This window comes from Phasianus colchicus, chromosome 32 (assembly GCF_987193195.1).
Source record: "Phasianus colchicus chromosome 32, bPhaCol1.hap1.1, whole genome shotgun sequence".
NCBI lineage: Eukaryota > Metazoa > Chordata > Aves > Galliformes > Phasianidae > Phasianus > Phasianus colchicus.
Window position 1 is genome coordinate 1,050,367 of NC_143467.1, and position 21,533 is coordinate 1,071,899.

The following is a 21,533-nucleotide window of genomic DNA, read 5'->3' on the forward strand; positions in this document are numbered from 1 at the left end:
GGCCCCCCAGGCCGGCTGGGAGTCTTCTGGCCCCCCGACTGGCCTGCCAGCTTTTAACCTGGCAGGGCCATCTGGGCCAGCCAGCTGGCCTTTGGTCTGGTCGGGCCCTTCCGACCACCTAGCCAGTTTATAACAAGGATTCCGGATCTTCCCCAGGGCCGAGTCCACCCTGTACACGGAATCCCAGGGCAGACCATGCAGGCTGAATCTTCCGGCTTCCGAATCACTGAAGCTTTTCAGGCAGAGGGCTAAGGGGATTCGGCCTGGCAGGGCCCACCCAGCCAGCTGGCTTTAGGCCTGGCAGGGCCCCACAGGCCAGCCTGGTGGGTTCTGGCCTGGCAGGGCATCCTGGTCAGCTGGAAGTCTTCTGGCCTGGCAATGCTACCTGGGTCAGTTGGCAGGACGGCTTTTGGCCAGGTGGGTCTTACCCCATTTTGGCTGGCCAACCAGCTATTGGCCTGGTAGGGCACACCCGGGCTGCCAGGATGCTTCTGGCCAGGCAGGATTACCCAGGCCAGCCGATCAACTGTCTTTTAACCCTGCTGGCCCCCCCCGCCCGGCCAGCAGGCGTTTAACCTGGCAGGTACCCCCAGGTTGGCTGGCATGCTCAGGGCCTAGCAGGGCTACCTGGGTCAGTTGGCTTGCCAGCTTTTGGCCTGGCACGGCTTCCTCGGCCGGCTGGCCAGCCAGCTATTGGCCTGGCAGGGTGTCTGGCTGGCCAGCCGTCTTTTTTCCTGGTAGTGTCTCCACGGTTGGCCAGCTATTGGCCTGGCCGGGGCTCCCAGGGCTGCAAAACGTGTGAGCTTCCCTGGTGAAGACCAGGGAGCAGAAAAATCCCACTGTGAGGGTGCTGTGCCCAAATTGCAGAAAGCCAAGGCCTCACCCCATCACATCACCTTCAGGCCAACAACACCTTTCAGAAGTGAGTCGAGAAGATCTTCCTCGAGGGCTGAGTCTATGGAGCCTCAAGGCAGACCATCCAGGCTCCCACTTCTGGCATGCCACTCAGCGAAACTTCTCAGGCAGAGGGCAAGAAAGATCAGGCCAGTGCTGGATGCACTGAAGCAGATGGCAGCATCACCACGTCGTGGGGAAACCAGCCTGCCTGAGGAGACTTGCATCACCCGCTCTGGATTGCTGCCACCGATAAGAGAAGAAACGGGGTCCGCCAAGTGTCAGCCTCTGAAGACCAAAGCCCCTGACCACAGGAAGGACACATCCTACCCACGCCTTGGTCCAGCTTTTGACCTGGCCGGCCAGCTTTTGGCCTGTCAGTGCCTTTCTGACCGGCCAGCCGGCTTTCGGCCTGGCCCAACTGGCCGGCCAGGAGGCTTCAGGCCTCGGAAGGGTTCCCCAGCCAGTCAGCCAGCTTTACCAAAGATTCCGGATCTCCCTCAAGGGCTGAGTGCAGCCGCTCCACGCAGCCCCAAGGCAGACCAGCCAGGGCTGCCACATCTGCCTTGTGGATCACTCAAACTCCTCAGGCAGAGGACTAAGAAGAAAAGATCACATCAGCCCAGCCCAAGCTGCCAATGTAGGTCCCCCTCCCCAGCCAACTGCTCTTTCATCTTCATGAGCCCTTGTTCTGCTGGGGAGGACAGGTGGAAGCAATTCACCTGTCTGGCAAAGGGGTGGAGCCTGGTGCCACCCCTCCCTAACCTCATTTCAGGGCTGGCTGCCCCCTGTAAGGGCTCTCTGCATGGAGGTGTGTTCTTTGTTGTGTTGTGTGTGCCTGGTCTTCAGAATGGGTTCAGCAGTGTTGTCTTTGTGTTCTGGATTGAGTTCTTTTCCTTTTGGGGGTAATACCTTCTGAAAGGGCACTGCAGTTGAGAAATCAGTTAGGTTTGGCAGTGGAAATGCTGTGTTGGAGGGACTGTTGGTGCCATGAGCTGACAGCACAAGCCTTGTATTGGCAACTGTTTTCTGTGACATGGATTAATTGTAGCTCATTTTAGGGGAGGAGCCTGGGATTTGATTGAATCGTATTGAGGAAGGGGGGGAAGGGAGAGCCTCTGTGGGTAAGGAGGTGTTGTGAGCTGCAGTGCTGTAGCACTGTCTGTCTGCCTAGGCTTTCTGTTTGTTCTTTCGTGGGACTTTTGTCTCTTTCCCTCTTCTACTCTTACCTGAAGATCGTTGTGCTGATGACTGCCTGTGTTGTTGTGTAGGCTAAAATAGTTAAAGCAAACTGGGGCTGGAAGTGCAGCAGGCAGCTCCGTGCTGTTTAATGACTATGTGAGTAAATAAATGCATTGCTGATTCTGCCTAAAGATGCCATAAATGAAGAGGGTATGTTTTATTATTGTTCTTAATTTTATGTTGTTGGAGTTGGTAATAACCTGAAGAGTCTGGGAACCTCTGGGTGGAATAGTTTGTTGTTGTGTTTAGCTTGCTGGCTGTTGTTGGAGAGCGAATTCACACAAGGAGCCAAGTAGAAAGGACTGTGTACTGCTGGGCCCTGCACTGTCATGATCTCTCTTGCTTGGAGCTGCTGTGAACCAATGAGGGAGTCTGACTTTGAAGTAAACGAAGTCATATACCTCTAAGAAAGTATAAGCGGGGAATGTTTAAAAAGAAAAGGTTATTTAAGAGGATTTCAGTGATGTAAGTCTTGCTGGAGGCCATGAATGACAGGAGTTCCTGAGAGGTCAGTAGTGGGTCCTGTTCTAATATCTTCCCTCAGGATCTGGATAGCAGGGCAGAGTGAACCCTCCGGAGGTGCCAGCTGTCCCAAAAGTGGGGGCAGTGACTGACTGAGCAGAGGCCATGCAGCCATCCAGAGTGCACTCAGCAGGCTGTGAGGTGGCTGACACAGGATCACGGAATCGTAGAACTGTAGGGGCTGGAAAGAACCTCTGGAGATCGCCTAGTCCAACCCCCCTGCTAAAACAGGATCCCTCCAGGGGTAACTTCATTATAGAGAGTCTCATGGAGTTCCTTGAGAAGTGCAGAGTCCTGCATCTGGGGCGAAACCAGCCCAGGCACCAGTGTATGCTGGTGGCACTCGGCTGGAGAGCAGCTCTGCAGGAAAGAGCCTGGGGCTCCTGGTGGACACCAAGTGGAACGTGAGCTAGCACTGTGTCCTTGCCGCTAAGAAGGCTGATGGCTTCCTGGCTGCATTAGGCAGAATATTGCCTGTGAGTGCTGGGAGGTGATTCTTCCCCTATGCTCAGTGTTGGTGAGTCTGCACCTGAAGCACTGGGTCCAATTCTGACTCCCCAGTATAAAAGACACGTGAACGAAGAAGAAAGACTCCAAAACAGGGCTACCAAGGTGATGAAAGCCCTGGAGCGCCCCTTGTAGGAGGCAAGGCTGAGAGAGTTGGGATGTCTCCGTGTGGAATGTCTATAGAGGCCTGAAGAGAGCGTGCAGAGAGGTCAGAGACAGGCTCATTTGGGTGGTGCCCAGTGCCAGGACAAGAGGCAGTAGGCACAACCTGGAACACAGGTTCTGTCTGACCAGCAGGAAGCACTTCTGTGCTGTGCAGATGTCAGAGCAGTGGCAAAGGCTGCCTGGAGAGGTTGTGGGGTGGATCCGTGGGGATCTCCAAAAGCAGTCTAGACGTGGTCCCAGGAACCCTGCCCTGAGTCTGCTGAGCACAAGGATCCAGAGGTGTCTCCAACCTCAACCATTCTGTGATTCACTTATTTTTATTGAGTACTCAAAAACCCATATGTTTGTTGGCAGAGTTGGTTTTCACAGCCGTGCTTAAAGCTTTGTGTCTCTATGTGGTCAGCTCTTTAGAAACCAGTTGTACAATTTCAAATTCACTCATCCTCGAGCTTTCAAAGATAAGCACCTGAAGCCCTTTTCTTTCCGGACTGCTGAAATATCCTGGGGAGTCTGCAGGGAGAGGAAGGGAAGGAAGAAAAATACAACAAAGAAACAAAAAAAGAAAGAAGAAAGAAAAGAAAAACGCCTATGGAAGACACAGGTAAAGGAATCTGTCAAGTTACCTAGCTCAAATTTTCATTGAGAAGGAAATAAATACTGGGAATAATTTCAGTTTATTTTCTTAGCTTCTATTTGTGCAAAAAGGGAATCCAAGCGTGCATTTGGTTTGCCTGTGCGCTGGAAGCTCTGTTGCTGCTTTTTTGCTTCCAACATAACCTCTGTTCACGTTTCTGGTTGCCCTTCAGAACCTGCTGTGCATAAGTAAAACAGAGCCAGCACGTTGGATTCAGTCTCTAACCAAAGAGGCCTTAAGCTGACCAGAAGCAGCAGCGGAGGCATTTCATGGTGAGTAGCAGCAAAAGCCAAGAGAGTCAAGAAGTCAGTGAAGAGCAGGAAAGGTAAGTTGGGGCTTGGAAGGGTATTGGGTGGGAAAGGTTGTTAGAAAAACAGAAAAAATAATGAAAGAAGCACAAAGTGAGGAAAGAAATGTTGCAATCCATTGTTTTTAATTATTTAGCTCAAGTACAGGGCAGGCAAATATGAAAGCTTACTGTGTAGCAGTTACCTGAGGCCCCTGACTGATGAGTGATCCTGGGATGGAAGAAGCAGTTCAGCCAGTTTGATGGGGGCTGATAGTTGTAGCTGTAGTCACAAATAACTGGTTCTGTAGTGAGAGCTGAGCTTGGCAGTTCATCTTGTTGGTGCCAAGACTTGTTTTGCAAGCAGGTTTTCCACGTTGGCTCTGCATGACGCTTTGGATGAGCGGGTATGGAGTGGAAGTAACTCTGCAGAGCCAGGTGAGAACCAAAGCAGGAGAGAGGAAAAGTGCCCTTTGCAGCAGGGACGCCGTGCTGGCTCTGCCCATCGCTTCCAGTGCCACCGTGGTCCTTCTCTGTCCAAGCACGTGAGCCAAGCACGTGGCCTGGTGCGTGTCCCTCCCTCCTTCCTTGCTCTCCATCCCTCCCCTTATCCATCCTTTCACTTCTGTCCACCTCTCCTTCCACGTTCTCCATCCATCCTCTTCTCTGTCCATCCTTTCACCTCTCTTCTCCATCCCACTCTCCTCCCCCCCATCCTCCCACCTCCAACCCCTACATGCCCCACTCCAACCCTTCCATCTCCCCATCGCCCATTGCCCCCCATTCCCTCCCCGCCATCTCCTCATCCTCTGGCTTTAACACAAACTGGGAAAAACAAGGTTGTACCCCCAGAAGTTACCGAGATCTTAAATCCTAATTACTTAGGAGTGTGGCTATCAGGGATGCCTGGCAGAGCCAAAATGCAGCCCCAGAGGAAGTGAAGTTAAAAGCAGGAGCCAGCCCAGTCAGCGTAAAGCAGTGCCCTCTGAGGATACGAGACTGTAGAAGGATAGAAATCATAAATAACTTTTGGAGTTTGGATTGCTAATTGAATGTGAGTCCAAACACAGCACCCCAATCCTGCCGATGAAAAACTGGACGGCAAGAGCTGCAGTTTGGTACAAGACTTGAGGGCAAGTGATAGGACTGCTGAATGTATGCACCCAGTGGTAGCAAATCCATACACTTCATTAACCAACTTATGAATGAGGAGGTGGAGTTTCCCTTCTGGATTTGAAGGATGCCTTTTTATTATTTTATTTTTGCCTGCTTTGACCAAATGCAACCTAAAACCATTTGCCTTGGAAGAGGAGAACCCCAATACGGGGAGAAAAGAGCCAGTTAACCTGGACAGTGTTAGCCAGGGCTTTGAGAACAGCCCAGTGATCTGTGAGAACTGGTCAACTCGTGAGCCTGAGACTTGGGTGCCTCCATCCCAGGGTGGAACCTTACTGCAGTTTGTGGATGCCACGGCAACAGAAGAGGACTGTGTGCATGGACTGTGAATTTGCTCCATTTCTTGGTGTAAACGATTATCAGGCTTCTCACCAGACAGCCCGAGTGATCAAAAGGAAGGAAGCAATCTGCTGAATGCCCAGAGTGCTTTTCTCCCACACATCTGTGGAGGTGCATGAAAAAGGTAGCTTTTAGTTCAGGGCTGACTGACTTGAGTGTGTGGTGAGTGAGGCCTTGGTTCTTCTTTTTCTTTGCTTGGGAGTTGGGTAACTGGGTGGGCCTTCGAAAGACAAGGGTTTGCACTCTTGTTTTTCAGGCTGTTTGAGCTCCTGTGGTTCTGAAATGGTAGAAAGTACAACAAACATGCCAGCAGGACAGACATGCAAGAAGATGAACGCAGAATCTGTTTCCTGTGCTTGTGATTCAGTTCTGCTGTCTCATTTAGCTTTTTTAACTGCATATCTAGAGTTCATGATAATCCTATGAAAGTGACAATAAGATGCATTAAGTATTAAACTGGAAAGCATTCTAAGCAGAAATCTGTTCTCACCATTCCTCCCTGTTCCACTGCTGTTACTAGCAACGTTCTGCAGATTCTGAGATGTTTTGCTGGAGAACAAATGCCTATTCAGCAGTGTTGAAACCAGGCTGTAAATTGGCTGACAAAATCCATGAGCATTCCGTGGTTTCCAGGATTACAGCAGCACTTTGGCAGTGTACTGCTATTCCAGTGAACCGATGGGCTGATCCCTAGAGGTGCTGACGTGGTGATCAATGAAATGCAGAAAGAGCATTTTCCAGCTGTGTGCAAAGATGGATTCTATTTAAGGGCGATATATTCTTAGTCTGTGTCCTTCTGCAGTGTTTAGGCTTATAATGTGTTTTCCAAATGCATTTTTGTTGAAGATCTCTAATGTACTGGGAAGTACCTCACCTTCATTGTAACTCGTATTTCTGAGTCAGAAGAAATGCACCCCCAGAAAAGTGCAATACAAAACTCAGTAAGAAGCAGAGGCACAAAACTCAGTAAGAAGCAGAGGCACATCTACTCTCACAGGTCACATTCTGGGCTCTCCTGTTGCCTTCAATGCACTCAACAACAGGCAGTTTAGAAACTCCCTTTATACTCTGTTTTGTGACTTCCACTCACCGTGGATCAAAGCGGCTAGATATAAGCAAAAATGCAACTCTCCTTACAGACTTTGCAAAAAATGGTTTAAATTAGGTCGAGCTCCAATTCTCAAATAAAATTGCACAGGAATCAAGGAAAATAACTGTCGTGAAGTCTTCCTGCTGGTCAGATTAAACAGTAGACTGAAGGTCTTGTAATTGGAATGCTCCATCTCAGAAGAGTGCTGAGATAAGAATATCCGTAATCTGCATTTGTGCAGTCTGTTTTAGCTAGGAGCTCCAAACTGCACGTACAGAGATCCACTGGCTGTGTTTGACAGCGAGTCAGTAAGAAGATAACCATCACACAGGGACCGTTTAAGGCCACTGAAATCAAGTCGTTTCTGAGAGGTGACACATCTGCCTCTTGACCTGACCAGATGTTTGTTCAGAAAGCAATGGTTAGAAGGCAATTAACCAATTAAGGTATCTGTGTTTGGATGGCAAAGATTTGTGTTCACTTGGCATATGTGTGATTAGTGAAGCATCACGAAACAGTGTGAACCTGCAGTACTCAGCCAATGAGGAACCAGGGCAGAAAGAGATCAGCGTTGGGCAGTAGGGGATAAAAGGTGGAACACTGTTTTCTGCGCGCTCCTGCTTGCAGGAGGCCCAACACTGCCATTGTAAAGAAAATCTGCTTTATCAGAGATACCGTCCTGGAAAATTATGACAAGCTGGAGCTTTGCAAGGACGTGGAGATCACTTGGTGATCTCTGCTTTCCATGCTGGAGCTGCAGCCAGGTGTACTTAGGTTTCTGAAGTCCCTTTCAGTCTCAGGAGGGAATAAAACAGCCCGAATGGAATGGGTGCAATGGGGCTCTCTCCAGGACACCTGCTGCCTCAGAGGAGTTCCCATCTACTGAACACCTACGGAGCTCCTACAAAAGCACCGCGTACAAACGAGGAAGGAAAGAAAAACCCAGGACACGGCGGAGGGGTCCTACCTCTCAGTAGGTGATCCCTGTTCCGTGTACAGAGGATGGACCTAACTGCACCTCATCTGTTCCCCACTTCTTCTCCCCCGCTTCGTACAGGCACTTACAGACATCATGGATGGCAAAGTAAGGCTCGTGGAGAAGACTGGGTGTACAGGAGATCTTTAATTCCTCGGAGCTAGAGCACTGCTGGCCCGTACTTGTCTAGATCATGGGTATTTTCCAACAAGCACCAACCAGGCACAGCAACCCACAACCAAAAGTCATTGCCCCTGCCAAGGAACCAGCCTGGCTAAAGACCTCTCATTAGAGACTTGGAAACAAGGCTAGAACCATTATTCCCATTTCACACGTTGTCTTCTCTTCACCACGCATCACGCAGACACAAACAGGTTGGAAGTAAGCATGTTACTACACACCTGAGCATCCTGCTGAGCAAGGCCATCATCCACATACATTCCCTCAACTCAGCTTCCCTGCAAAGACACAAGGATAGAAGACTCAGTTCACCAGAGCATCTACTGGAAACAACTCCTGAGAACTCCCCATTCAGGACCAGCTGCTGGAGATGGATAATGGAGTCTGTCAAAGGGAACACCAGCTTACAAACACAGCGAAACACAGCTCAGGTGTGCTTCGGGCTTCCTTCTGAAACAAGCAGCAACCCACTTTACTGGGATGTTTAAAGAAGGGCCCACACCACTCATGCACACCCAGAGTCAGAGTCTCCTTCCTGCAGAATCTGCATGTGAGGAGCAGGCCATGGGACACACAGGGTCCCATGTGAAAAAGCCAGCCTGGAGATCCTCACCACTGAGTGCAGAGCTGTGCCCACAGCTCTGAAGATTCACCCCCTTCTCCCCTCAACGTGGCTCAGCGCTGCGAGGGACACGAGGACCCTTTGAAACATGGACAATGTGTCAGATACAATGTTATCCTCAAGGGAGCAGCCACATTCTAGCAAGAACACACACACAGCATCTGCTAGGAGCAGGGCCACCACCTGGGTGCTGCCCACAGCATTTGCCAGCCATAACCTGCTAAGTACAGAACTGAGCCCAGGGCTCTCAGCATCACTGCAGCACTCCAGCCATCATCAGTAGTGCTACAGCCTCCAATTAAGAAGCGCAGACAGTAAGAAACTGGCAAGAGAGCCACACGTCCTGCTGACAGACAGAATGCTCCTCCCCATTTTATTTACACCAGCTCAGATGCTGGTGAAATTCTAGTCTAGCTTCTCTCTGGACAAACAGCAACACCCAGGTTGGCCAGTGCGTCACACCTAAAAGTTCCCCAGACTCCTTCCTCTTCACGTCTGCCTGCACACACACAGACTGACTGTCAGACAGCAGGACAAGGCCTGGCCTTTTGCTCTACTTACAAAGCTTGTAGTTCTCATCAATGCGACGAATCTCTTCCTTGGTGTGAGAAGCCACAATTTCAATCAGGCAGCCTTCATCTGTTCCTGCTCCCAAGGGAATCGCCAAGGCAAGATTTAAGATACCAACAACTGCTCGTGACGTGCAACCAGGTTTCGTTAAGAGTTAATGTAAAATAAGAAGACATACATAACAAAGCAGTAAGTCCTTGGCCAGAACTTAAGCAACACGAAAGGAAGACTTCCAAACCTTCACAGCCCTCCTTAGTTCGTGCACATCATACGTGGTGGTGGGAGTCATCACCCCAATGATCACCCTCTCAAAACTCCCACTCAGCTCCGACTTCAAGTCATCAATCAAATCCTAGAAGGCCAAGAGAGGAGAAAGGAGTTGGCAGAAGGTACGGCCTTCGAGGACAGAAGGAACTGAGCTGTTCACCACTTCCCTTCAGGCTCCAACCCTCCTTGCATCAACAACTGCTCTGAACTGAACAAGAACCAAACAGCCTTGGTCAGGCAAAGTCTCTGCTGACCTTTCTCTTATGGAGATGGCGTCGTTTTTCGCTTTTCACCCAAGTGACACAACCACGTTCACACATCTCTGCAGACCACCTACCCTGCCACTGGTGCTCTTATAGGTGATCAGAACTCACTGATGTTGGGAAACATTTAGTTTGGTCAAGACATCAATGCTGGCATCTTCATCCGTGCCTGCAAGAAACAAATGGAAGCTAGTCAGGCTGCTTGCACAAGAATCAGAAGTGCCCTCTGCTCTTGGGCCACCTCCAGTCCCCTACACAGCCAGCTCTCAACAGCCCCAGGACTACAGCTATGCACACAAAGTGCCACGACCCACACCACCAGAGCAGCTGCATTTCGGGACATGAAGGGCAGTTCTGTTTCCACTCTCCAACGATTTTTAGGGCAGTTGTGCAGCAGAGCAATGCAAGCAGCTACGCTTCCCTCTAACAAACCACCAGAGCAGCCCTTGCCAGTGCTGGGGAAAAAATAAAAGTTGACCTGTGGAGGGAGGGAGATCAACTTAGCAAAGCCCTTCATGGCTTTCCTGAGTGCCTGCGCTTCTTGTTCAGCACTAAAACTTGAGACCCCCTTGATTGTTGCCTAAGGCCACAAGAAAAGGAGTTAGCAAAGGCAGACTTGCACCAATGCACACATACATAGAGTTGAAATAAAACAAACAAACATAAAAGATGAACAAGGAGATAGTAAAACTCCACCCACACAAGTGATGCTGTATCAGGCCTCTGTCTCATGCAGCAGCCTATTCTAGTGGGAGTTTCCACGCACATCAGAAAGAAGCCACAGGGGAACAACTGCAAGGAGAACATATCTCCACATTGCTGCTCATGGAGTATCTGGTTTCCAGTGAAACAAGAGCCTTCTCCACTCAGCAGGAAAGGGCCCCTAAGAAAGCATGGGGGGAGGAAAGATAGGCAGAATTAGAAATTGCTGAGGTATGCAGGGCAGGAGAAGAGCTCAAAACTGGTGGCAAATGCTTTGTGGGGGTGGTTACAGCAGTGGGAGCAAAATAACTGGCAAAGAAGGGGTAAACCTATTTGGGCTGCTGAACTGTGGAAAGATATTGCTGCCCAAATAAAGAATATGGCCGTGAAGGTGCGCCATGTAGATGCTCATGTGCCCAAGAGACGGGCTACTGAAGAACAGCAAAATAACCACCAGGTGGACCGAGCTGCCAAAATTGAGGTGGCTCAGATAGACCTGGACTGGCAGAACAAGGGTGAATTTTTTCTAGCTCAGTGGGCTCATGAGACCTCGGGCCATCAGGGGAGAGATGCAACATATAAGTGGGCTAGAGACCGAGGGGTGGACTTAACTGTGGATGCTATTGCACAGGTTATTCATGACTGTGAAACATGTGCTATAATCAAACAAGCCAAGAAGATGAAACCACTCTGGGAGGAAGGGCGATGGCAAATGAATAACTATGGGGAGGCACGGCAGGTTGATTCTATCACCTTGCCACGATCCCGCAGTGGTAAGTGTTATGTGCTTACCATGGTAGAGGCGACCACTGGGTGGCTTGAAACATATGCAGTACCCCATGCTGCCGCCCGAAACACCATATTAGGTCTTGAGAAACAAGTCCTGTGGCGACATGGCACCCCAGAAAGAATTGAGTCAGATAATGGGACTCATTTCAAAAATTCTCTTGTAAATACTTGGGCCAAAGATCATGGCATTGAGTGGATTTACCATATTCCCTACCATGCACCAGCCTCTGGTAAAATCGAACGATACAATGGGTTGTTAAAAACAATGCTGAAAGCAATGGGTGGCGGAACATTTAAGCATTGGGAGAAACATTTGGCAGAAGCCCCCTGGTTAGTCAATACCAGAGGATCTATCAATCGTGATGGTCCTGCTAGCTCCCTACATACTGTCAAGGGAGATAAGGTCCCTGTAGTACATGTAAAGAACATGTTGGGAAAAGCAGTTTGGGTCTTTCCAGCTTCTGGGAAGGGCAAACCTCTTTGTGGAACTGTTTTTGCCCAGGGACCTGGATCCACTTGGTGGGTGATGCAGAAAAACGGGGATGTTCAATGTGTACCACAAGGGAATTTGATGCTGGGGGAGTGCAGTCAGTAATTCCATGTAGATATATAGGTTTGTGTGTGCGTGTTTAGTGTTTGGTAATTATATTTTGTTTGTGTATGTTAAGCATGATGTAGTGATGTAGAATAAGGGGTGGAATATCATGGTTTTGTGATTTTTGGTTTTCGGTATTCCACATCATAACATCATGTGGGGCACTGGGAGTTTAACTGTTGGTGCTCAAGCTCTGGGTACCTGCCTGGAAGAGAAGAAGAACTGCATTCCCCAGGGGACTTTGCGGTCACAGAGAGTCTCGAGATACAACTCCTGGCAAGGTCACCTGATGCGCTCTTCTTTGCCTGCTTTTCATCAGCTCTCCTCCCTTTTCTCCCTGCTGCTCAACTGGACTGCGCATCTCACCTCAGCTCTCCGCGTTGTGGTGAAGCCTACCCACCTTTCGGACATTCTCTCTCTCATTATATTTGATTTATTAGCTTCAATTTTAATTATACTGTATTATAGTGTGTTATCTTGCATTCCGATACTATATTTAGTAAATTACTTTGTTTCTCCTCAGATTGTTGCCGCTGTTTTTAATTATTTTGGGGTCCCCTGTTCCCTTTTTCTGGAGGCGCAGATCTGCGGATCCCTCTGCCCCGCTGGTCATGGAACCGGGCCGAACCAGCCCGTAAACCGCTGACACCTGCTTAGATGAATGAACCCACCCTCATGATAGACTTCTTGAGAGAGGCCTGTGGTATGAAGTAGTTAGTCATCTAGCCTTCCATGGATTACTTCTTCTGGTTCATCAGCATAAAATGGAGTACTCTACCTTACATAAAGCTATACTGTTTTTAGACCTTCCTATATCTATAGCTCATTTTTTTCCATTTGGGTGATTTGTTTTTTTATTCACCCCACTGTCTGGCATACCTGGTAGAAGAACTGGAGTGGGGCCCTTCTGCTGGCCAGGGGCTTTGCCATGACCTAGGGCCGCAGCCCACATCTTGTGGGGATGATTTCCGTCCCTCTGTCCTCTGCTTCCAACAATCTAGAAGGAAAGATCTTCCCATTCTTGAAGTGCTTGGAGTCCACAGGCTCCAAGGCAGCAGCAGTCAGTCCCTCCTACTGGGGAGCATCGTGGGACTTTGCAGAGGGTCACATTGGCTGCCCTGGTTGGAGTAGATTCAGCAGGAATACTTCCCAGGCACCATGGCCCTGAGCCCAAGCCCACTGTCCCCAAGAAGTGCCCCAGCCCAACACTGTGCCCTTGTGCTCTGCTTATCCAGTCAGCCTCAGAGAGATGTCCCAAAATATGGGCAGGGAAGCAAAAGCTCTGGGTCAAAGTTCTCACGGGCTTTTAATAGGAACCAATACGGATGCACAGCATAAAAGCAGAGGGATAAAACTTCGAGGAATTGCTTGGCTGTTTCTGATGCCCCTGTGAAAAGAGCTCCTGGCACTCACGGCTCTCCCAGCGGCACTGACCTCTCCTTTGTGTCTACACCCAACTTCATGGCAGGGACAGAGTCTCTTGTCCCAGAGCTCAGGCATCCCAGTGCTCTGGTGTCACAGCCTTTGTGTCCAGTGGGGTTATGAGAGAGACATCTCATCAGCATCATCATAGCCCGTGCTCGCAAGGGACAGAGGTGAGGTGTCTCCATCAGCTTCAGGGGCTCCGGCACTTCTCCAGGAGTGCAGACTCTCTCCTGCCAGCAGCAAAGACAACTGTTTGCCCCATGGGGTGCTCCTCCTGGGTGGTCCATCACTTGTCTCCTCGGTGGGACATTCAGCCCGTTCTCCCAGTCCCTTTCTCCCCATGAAACCTCCCGAGGAAAGTTCCTCAACCCACGAGGTGTGGCTCTCATTACTGCACCAGGGATGGCACCCAGCAAGCTGCAGCACTGCATTTCCTTCTCACCTCTGGCAGCATCCCTGGGTCCCTCTCCCTCCTCCTGTGCCCCAGGCTCTTGCCAGTCTCCCTGCCCTGGGACAGGATGCTCTCCAGGGTCAGAAACCTCCCCAGCATCATCATAGCCCTCTACTGGGGAATCACCGGGCACAACAGGGATGTCTGTAAGAGAGAGGGGAGCAGATAACAGTGATAAGATCCTCCTCCTCACATTTCCCGAGGTAGGGCTGCAGTTTGGTCAGGGAGCACTCCAAATAGGAGCCTGGAAAGAGGCGCAGCACGTGCTGTGGTGTGAGCTGTGGGCTGGGGCTGGAAAAAAGTGTTGTCAAATGTGTTCCTGCAGGGACCTGCACCCACCTGAGAAACTGTATCTCATTTTCTTCTCCCTGACTGGGCTGTACTCGATCTCCTCATAGACGGCTTCAGAGAAGGGCTCCCCAGATCTCCTGGAGTCTGGGGACAGAGACGAGACCCTGCTGTGCTTCCCCAGCCTCCTTCTGCCACTTCTCCCCTCGCTCCACCATGAACTCCCCCACCACTGGGCTCTCTCTATTGCTTGTTGCTGGATGCCAATGGAGTGACACGGCACATCCCACGCACCGCTGAGTCAGGACCTACCTCTGCGCCGAGCTCTGGCGCTTTGCATCTGCCTTGCCAGGAGGGCCAGGAGCAGGCAAATAAGGAGCCCCAGGATGATGCAGATGATGACAGGCACCGAGACTCTCCTGCTGACGGTCGCATAGCCCAGGATGGGGTCTGCAGGGAACAAATGTGGCAGGAGCAGCACCAGGCACGTGCGTGAGAGTTGGGGGCAGTAAGGGGTAGAGGGGCAGGGGGTGGATGATGGGAAACCTCCCACCCTACTGGGTACATGATGGCCCTCCCCATATATCCCCCAGCCTGGTGCTTTTTCCTGGGGTATGAAATGCCCAGTAAGAAGCCCCAGTTCTGTGTCGGGGGGAGACCCAGCTCCAGTGGGAGGAGATGTTACCTCTTTGTGGGGGGGAAGCTGTCATCCTGGGTGCAGCTGCAGAGAAAAGCTGAGCTGAGAGGTGGGTTTGCGGTACCAGGCAGACCAGTGGCTGATGCAGCCAACACGTCCCACCCAGATTATCCTTTCCTCCAGGCTGGAACACAGCCCAGAGCTCTGCTTAGCTCTGGGCTGTGAGCAGAGCCTGAGTAACCCCAGCTACTCACCCGAGCAGTTCACAGCTGCATCTTCCTTATGCTGGCAGGCACCGCCACCCGCAGTCCGGGCCCAGCAATCCTGCAGAGATGGCTCCGTGCCCCTGCACTCCACCTGCTCCAGCCAGATGGGTCCTGTCCCCTCCCCAAAGGCAGCCTCGGCCAGGGCAGACAGCGCAGGGCCACAGCCCAGCTGCCTGCATGCCACCTGGGCGTCCTGCATGTCCCACGAGTCGTCGCACACAGTTCCCCAGGAGCCACGGTGCCACACCTCCACTCTGCCCGAGCACCCGTCCTTGCCTCCCACAGCACGGATCTTCTCCCTGTCTGCAGAGGCAGTGACCTCCCATGGCACCGGCACGACTGGGTGAGGAGTCACACGGAGAAGGAGCTCCCACCTGTGCAGCTCGTGGAATTGGGGCACGCAGCTGCCGGCGTCCTTTCCGGCTTTCTCCCTGCGGAGGGAAACGTAGCAGTGAAGGAAGCTGTGCAGGGCGGGCCTCTGCTTGCACCTCGCCGTGACACCTTGGTCGTGGTGAGGGGGGCAGGATCTGGTGCCCAGGTGGCTCACTTACCATTGCAGGTGATGCTGGCCTTGTCTCGCACATCATCGTAGGACTGCAGCTGCCAGGGATCAGAGGGACACTGCCAGAAGGAGCTGTTGCTCTCCCCACACTGCACGCGATCCAGCCACGCGGTGCCATTCACCCTGCTGTAGTAGATGCTGGTTTCCAGGGTCCCTGTGTCCCCGCAGCCCAGCTCCTTGCACACCAGTGGCGCCGTGTAGGGAGTCATCGAGTTGGAGCAAACGCTCCCCCACATGCCATTGTAGGAAACTTGCAGGCGCCCGGAGCAGCCATCGCTGTTCTCCAGCCTCAGGGCCATGAATTCTGGCAGGAGGAAAGGCCCCAGGGGGAAGTCGCTGGTTGGGGGCTGGAGAGAGGAAGCCCCCTGTGCTCCCTGCTCAGTGTTAGGCTGGCCGTGCTCCCCACTGCCCCCAGCCGCACCGGTGGATGGGGTGTCCCCAGGCCGGGCTCGGGAAGCGGCCTTTGGTGGCCTCAGCCCCCCGGCCGCCTCCCTGTCCTGGGCTCCCAGCACAGACCTGAGCAGACGACTCCCGCATCCTCCTTGTGCCCGCAGTCGTGCTGTCCCCAGGCCTCAGCAGAGCAGTTCCAGAGAGCAGATTCGGCCCCAGAGCAGTTGACGCCATCCAGCCAGATGTGCCCGGAGCCCTCCCCAAAGTGAGCCGAGCCGGCCGCCTCCACGGCCCATCCGCAGCTCAGCTGGCGGCAAACCACGTTGGCGTCGGCCGTGTCCCAGGCATCGTCGCAGACCGTGCCCCACTGCCCCCGGTAGTAGATCTCCACTCTCCCTGCACATCGCCCAGCCCCGTCCACCAGCCGGACCTGGCGGCTCCCTGCAGTGGGGGGAAGCCCGGGCTGTCAGAGGCCGGCCGCACACCCGATCCCGCATCCAGAGGACGCGCTGCTCACCCCGGCACACGGCCCCCACGTCCTCCATGATGCCCGCGGCCTCAGGCAGGGAGGTGTTGCAGAGGCTCAGGCCGGCCTCGTGGCCTGCACACCGCACCCCACGCAGCCCCACGGGGCCCGTCCCTCGCTCGGCCCTCGGCACAGTGTAGGCTGCCTCTGCCTCCTCGCAGCGCAGCTGCCAGCACACCACGCTCGCGTCCTCCATGTCCCACTGATCATCCAGGACTCTGCCCCACGTCCCGCGCTGCAACATCTCCACGCGCCCGTCGCACCGGCTCCCTCCACCCACCAGCCTTAGAGATGCGCTGTGAGGCGGGCCTGGGGAGAGCAGAAATGCCAGAAGTCCTGCACGCTGCAGGACTGCTCCGGGGACAGGTTCAGCCTGGTGATGCCGTGGGATCCCCAGGGGACTTGGAGGTGGCCGTGTGGCACACGAGGCGCAATTCCTGCAGCGTTATCCTGACGCACACCTGAGCAAATGACGGCAGCGTCGTTCTCATGGGAGCACGGAGAGGCCCCCAGGGCGCTCACCGGGCACTGATCCGGGCTGCTCTCAGTCCCTGCACAGTGGAACCAGTCATTCCACACCGGGCCACTTCCTCTCCCAAAATGCCCTCCTCCAGGAACGGACACCGCAAACCCGCAGCCCAGGTGATGACAGAGAACGTGGGCATCCAAGAGGTCCCAGCGGGAGGCACAAAGGCTGCCCCATGTTCCCTGCACCTCCACTTCCACCCTGCCCTCGCACGCCGTGCTGCCATTCACCAGCCTGAACCCTGTGGATTGAGGACAGAGGAGGATGGAGGGGGGTGGTTTGTGCTCTGGTTCCCTCAGGACAGGGAGGAGAAGCCAAAGGGACAACACGACGCCACTTCCTTCAGCTCTACCTTAGGGCTGCAGAATACCACATCACTCTCCTGTCCTCACACCCGGCACAGCCCCGTCCCTGGCCCTGGCACACAGTCAGTGTCCAGCAGCCCTCCCTGAGCCCTTACGTGTGCAGGTGACAGCAGCAATGCTTGTCTGGGTGCAGGGCTGGTCCTGAGGCGTCCCCGTGGGGCAGGAGGAGAGGCTGGATTCGTTCCCCACACACCGCAGCTCTCTGTCCCAGATGGCACCGGTCCCTTCTCCAAAGGGACTTGCTCTGGGGACGGGCAGGGCTGCGCCACACTGAAGATCTCTGCAGACCACATCAGCAGCTTTGGGACCAAAGCGTGAGTCACAGACAGATTTCCACCCATCCCCGTCATGGATCTCCACTCGTCCTGAGCAGCGGCTGTCCCCTCCGACCAGACGGACAAATCCTGGAGTGAACAAAGGCACCTGTGGGGTCCCAGAGCCCTCTGGCAATTCCATGTCCCTCCTCACCTCCTCCTCAGCTGGGGACCAAGCAGGACCCAATGGCAATTCCCCAGGGACCAGCAATGGCAGCACAACTGGCCACGTATGATATCTATTTACTGATCCCCCAAATCTGGCCATGGAGGTTGCAAATGGCTAGTTCCTCACCTGTACATGTAACTCCAGCATCCTCACTGTGTCCGCAGTATTGAACAATCTCTTCATCGTGTGTGCAGTCAGACAGGGCAGACTCGGTGCCTTGACACTGGACATCAGCCATCCAAATGGGGCCAGATCCTAGCACAAATCTTTCATTCCGTGTAGCACTGATTGCTGACCCACATCTCAGCTGCTTACAAACCACTGCTGCATCTTCCTTGTCCCAGTTGTAATCACACACGGTCCCCCACTGCTCCTGGTGTTTCACCTCCACTCTCCCATCGCAGTGCCCGCTGCCATCCGCCAGCCTGACCTCTGCTGCCCCTTCAAACATCAACACAGGATCTGTCAGGAGAGGCCCAGGCCCCAAACTGGGGGATCCTAGACCCCCAGGCTGGCACAGTCACAAGATTTGGGGTGGGAGACTTCCCACTGCCTGTCTCTACATCTCCAGACTCACTACCATCCTCAGGGCTTTCCATGTTCCCAGGAAGCACCGAGCTGATCCTGAGGATCACCCCAACCCAGTGGATCAGACCCTTCTTGACCAGGGTCCCCAGGGATGACCCTGAGGAGTCTGGCTGTGCTCTGGGGATTTCTGTGTGCCACCGTTACCAGCTGGGCCACCAGCACAGCAAGAGCACTGTGCTGGTGAGCAAGGGGTCACAGAAGGATGCTTCATTGTCTGGAAATATAACCAGGCATATAACCAGGGCTGCCATAAATTCAGTAGTCCTGGAAAATTATGATACACTCATCCACCCGGAGAGACACAGAACAAAGCAAAGGATCCATGTACTTCAGCAACTTCTGCCACAGATTCACAGAATCAGAGAATCACAGAATCACAGAATGGCCAGGGCTGGAAGGGACCTCAAGGATCACGAATCGCCAACCCCCTGCCACATGCAGGGCCACCGTCCTCCACATTTCATACCAGACCAGGCTGCCCAGGGCCCCATCCAGCCTGGCCTCGAACACCTCCAGGGATGGACGGGGATCCACAGCCTCTCTGGGCATCTGTTCCAGCATCTCACCACTCTCTCTGTAAAGAACTTAAACTGCCCTTGTTTCAGTGGTTCTTAGAAAGAAATCTCCTTCCCAGAGGGATCTCGGTGACGCTCACTGGCCCTAGGTCAGCTTGGACTGCTGGTCAAGGCAGCTGGCACTTACCTCTGCACGGCTGCAGCCAGAGGAGGAGCCACAGCACCCGAGGGCATAGGAGTCCTTCTGTCCCCATCCTGAGCCTCCCGTCCTGCTGGCACAGCCCTGCAGCGCCCAACTCCCTGCCGCAGCTCCCGGGGGCTTTGGGGACAATGACAGCAGGAGAGCAATATATCTCTGCAGCTGATGACGCAGATGCAGAAGAAGCCAATCAAAGCAGCAGTCTCCTTTTTAGACCTTCTCAGAAGTTGTCTCCCCTCCAAGGCAGCCCAGCCCTCCAATGAACTTCTCCAGAGCTCTTCATGACCATATATGAGGGACGGCTCTGCTGTGGGTGTCATGTCGCTGTGACGGGAATCACCGCGTTGGCTGTAGGAGGACGTGGCTCTATCACCATCTCACCACTTGCACTCTGCAGGAGCGCTGAGCATCTCTTGTGCCGGGAATGCCCAACAGACCAAGATGGGAATGTCCAGCTGGCCCCACGCTGCAGGAACCACAGGGTTGGGACTGCACCAGGGCTGTGTCCGTAAGGCAGGGGAACAGCCCCTGGGCCTGCTGCAGACCTGCTGTACCAGGAGCAGCAGCTGGGAAAGGTCCTTGGGCTCCCATATTGGAAGTGCTGGCTCAGCCATTCTTCCACGGTGGGCCCCGTGTCGGGTCCCCAGAAGGAGCTGGAGCTGGGACAGGTCCTGCCCTGGCAGCAGACTAGGATCTGCAGACTGAGTCTAGGGGCTCAGAAGCGTCCCCAGCACTCAGCGTGTCACCAGGGGCCGTTATTCCTCACAGAGGACTGGGAGTTGGAGCCCACCCACCGCTGCAGGTGCACAAACCACAGCCCCGTGTCACAGCGCTCAGGCAGGAAGACGGTGGTTTCCTCCTGGCTCTGTGCCCAGGCACGTCACTGCGGTGTCCCCGAGCCACCTTCACCACGGCTGCACCAGCCAGGGCTGCGGGGCTGCTCCTTCGGCCTCACGGGCACGGGGCAGGGTCCTGACCCCTGGGACATCCCACTGACCACAACGGCCAACGGCGCTGAGACACATGGCCATGGGGTAACGGCAGTGATGTGGCACAGCTTATGCTGAGAGCTCGCGGGCTGTAGGGATGCTATAGGAAACAAAGCACTGCTGCAGTGGGCTGCAGTGGGGAAGAGGATATCCATCCCAGCCAGACCCAGAAGGCATTAATCACTGGCAAGAATTATGCCGACTGTTTGACAGACACTCTTGTGTATGTCCTGCACTAATGACCAAAGGATATGGAGCTGTCTTCGTGTTCATGAATTCAGATCGACGTTCCATCGTATTTACTTACTGGTTTTTCCTTATCGTGCCACTTCTGAATCACAGAATCACAGAGTGGCCAGGGTTGGAAGGGACCCCAAGGATCACAAATCTCCAACCCCCTGCCACATGCAGGGCCACCAACCTCCCCATTTAATGCTAACCAGGCTGCCCAGGGCCTCATCCAATCTGCCAATCTGAAGACTTCAATCAGACAGCTCTCCTGAAATTAACATTCTCACACTCCACTTGTCCTTATAAATCAATGAATTTCTGGGCTTTTCTGGACAGAGCAGGCACTCTATCCTTTCATCCCTGTTACTGGTGAATGTAAAACAATAGAGGACCCAGCCTCTCCTGGATTTCCTTAACAGGGCTTGGCCTCAGGTTTGGCCTCAGGAAGTGACCCCGGTGTTTGGTTTTGCCATGAAACTGGTGGGGGGCTTATAAGCCCCAGCAGAGATAGGGGTACCTTCTGGATATGAGGTGCATAGACGGGCAGGAACTAAAGGAACTCCCACCTGTCAGTGTGTTGCCAACAGGGCTTCCTTGTCAGTTCTGCTGGTAAGGATGCAGAGAACCAGGCTTGGGTCAGGCCACAGCAGAAGTGTGTAGGGTTGTCCCCCTGGGGTCTGCCTTGAAGTGCCGGCACACGGGAAAATGAGAATGGAAGTGCTGTTCATAGCAGGAGGCTGTCCTTTTCCCTGCCTTCAAAGCATCTTGATGCTTCCCACCCAAATTTACCAGGACATTCCCCTGTTGGAATTGTGGTCCTTTTACTGTCCATGGCAGCCCGTCTTCTCTGCCCAGTGCCTCGAAGAAGGACATGGGACAGAAGTTGGTCACAGTGATGCCAGAGATCACTCTGGGACTTCCGGATGAATTTTTGAAATGGACTAATGCAGCATAAGCCAATTTTACTTTTGCAGGGCTTCAGTTCTTATTCTCATTCACATCTGCTTGCTCTGAAACCATCTGAGATGCGGTGGTGAAGACACTGCAAATGCAGTCAGCAGGTAGATCAGGGGCAAGAAGCGAAATTGCAGTCTGGTATGAGGGACATATTCCTGACTGGAACTCTACCAGTGATGTCGGACTCTCCCCCTTCCCTTCCTCTATGCAAAGGTCTTTGTCTTCTTTTGCAGACTTTCAAGAGAGGGGAACTACAAGTCAGAACAGGCAGTGCTCCATTTACCGTAGGACCATGGAATAATTCCTGTAGGCAAAC

The 21,533-nt window shown here is 53.2% G+C and overlaps 2 protein-coding genes across 3 annotated transcripts in view; one reads left to right on the top strand and one right to left on the bottom strand.

The window, feature by feature from the left end:
- The window catches only part of LOC149913991 (uncharacterized), a 112,013-nt gene that overhangs the window by 56,211 nt on the left and 34,269 nt on the right, over positions 1-21,533 (top strand). The window lies entirely within an intron of this gene.
- LOC149913995 (antigen WC1.1-like) lies at positions 12,655-21,087 on the bottom strand. Its single transcript, XM_090127971.1, has 15 exons — positions 20,827-21,087; positions 19,029-19,388; positions 17,865-18,179; positions 17,351-17,659; positions 16,826-17,131; positions 16,356-16,673; positions 15,965-16,279; positions 15,438-15,752; positions 15,261-15,317; positions 14,875-15,189; positions 14,669-14,704; positions 14,296-14,433; positions 14,035-14,130; positions 13,687-13,839; positions 12,655-13,474 (listed from the first exon to the last, which is right to left on the bottom strand). The coding sequence occupies exons 2-15, from the start codon at positions 19,093-19,095 to the stop codon at positions 13,359-13,361; spliced, it is 2,856 nt and encodes a 951-aa protein (XP_089984097.1). The 5' UTR covers positions 19,096-19,388; positions 20,827-21,087; the 3' UTR covers positions 12,655-13,358.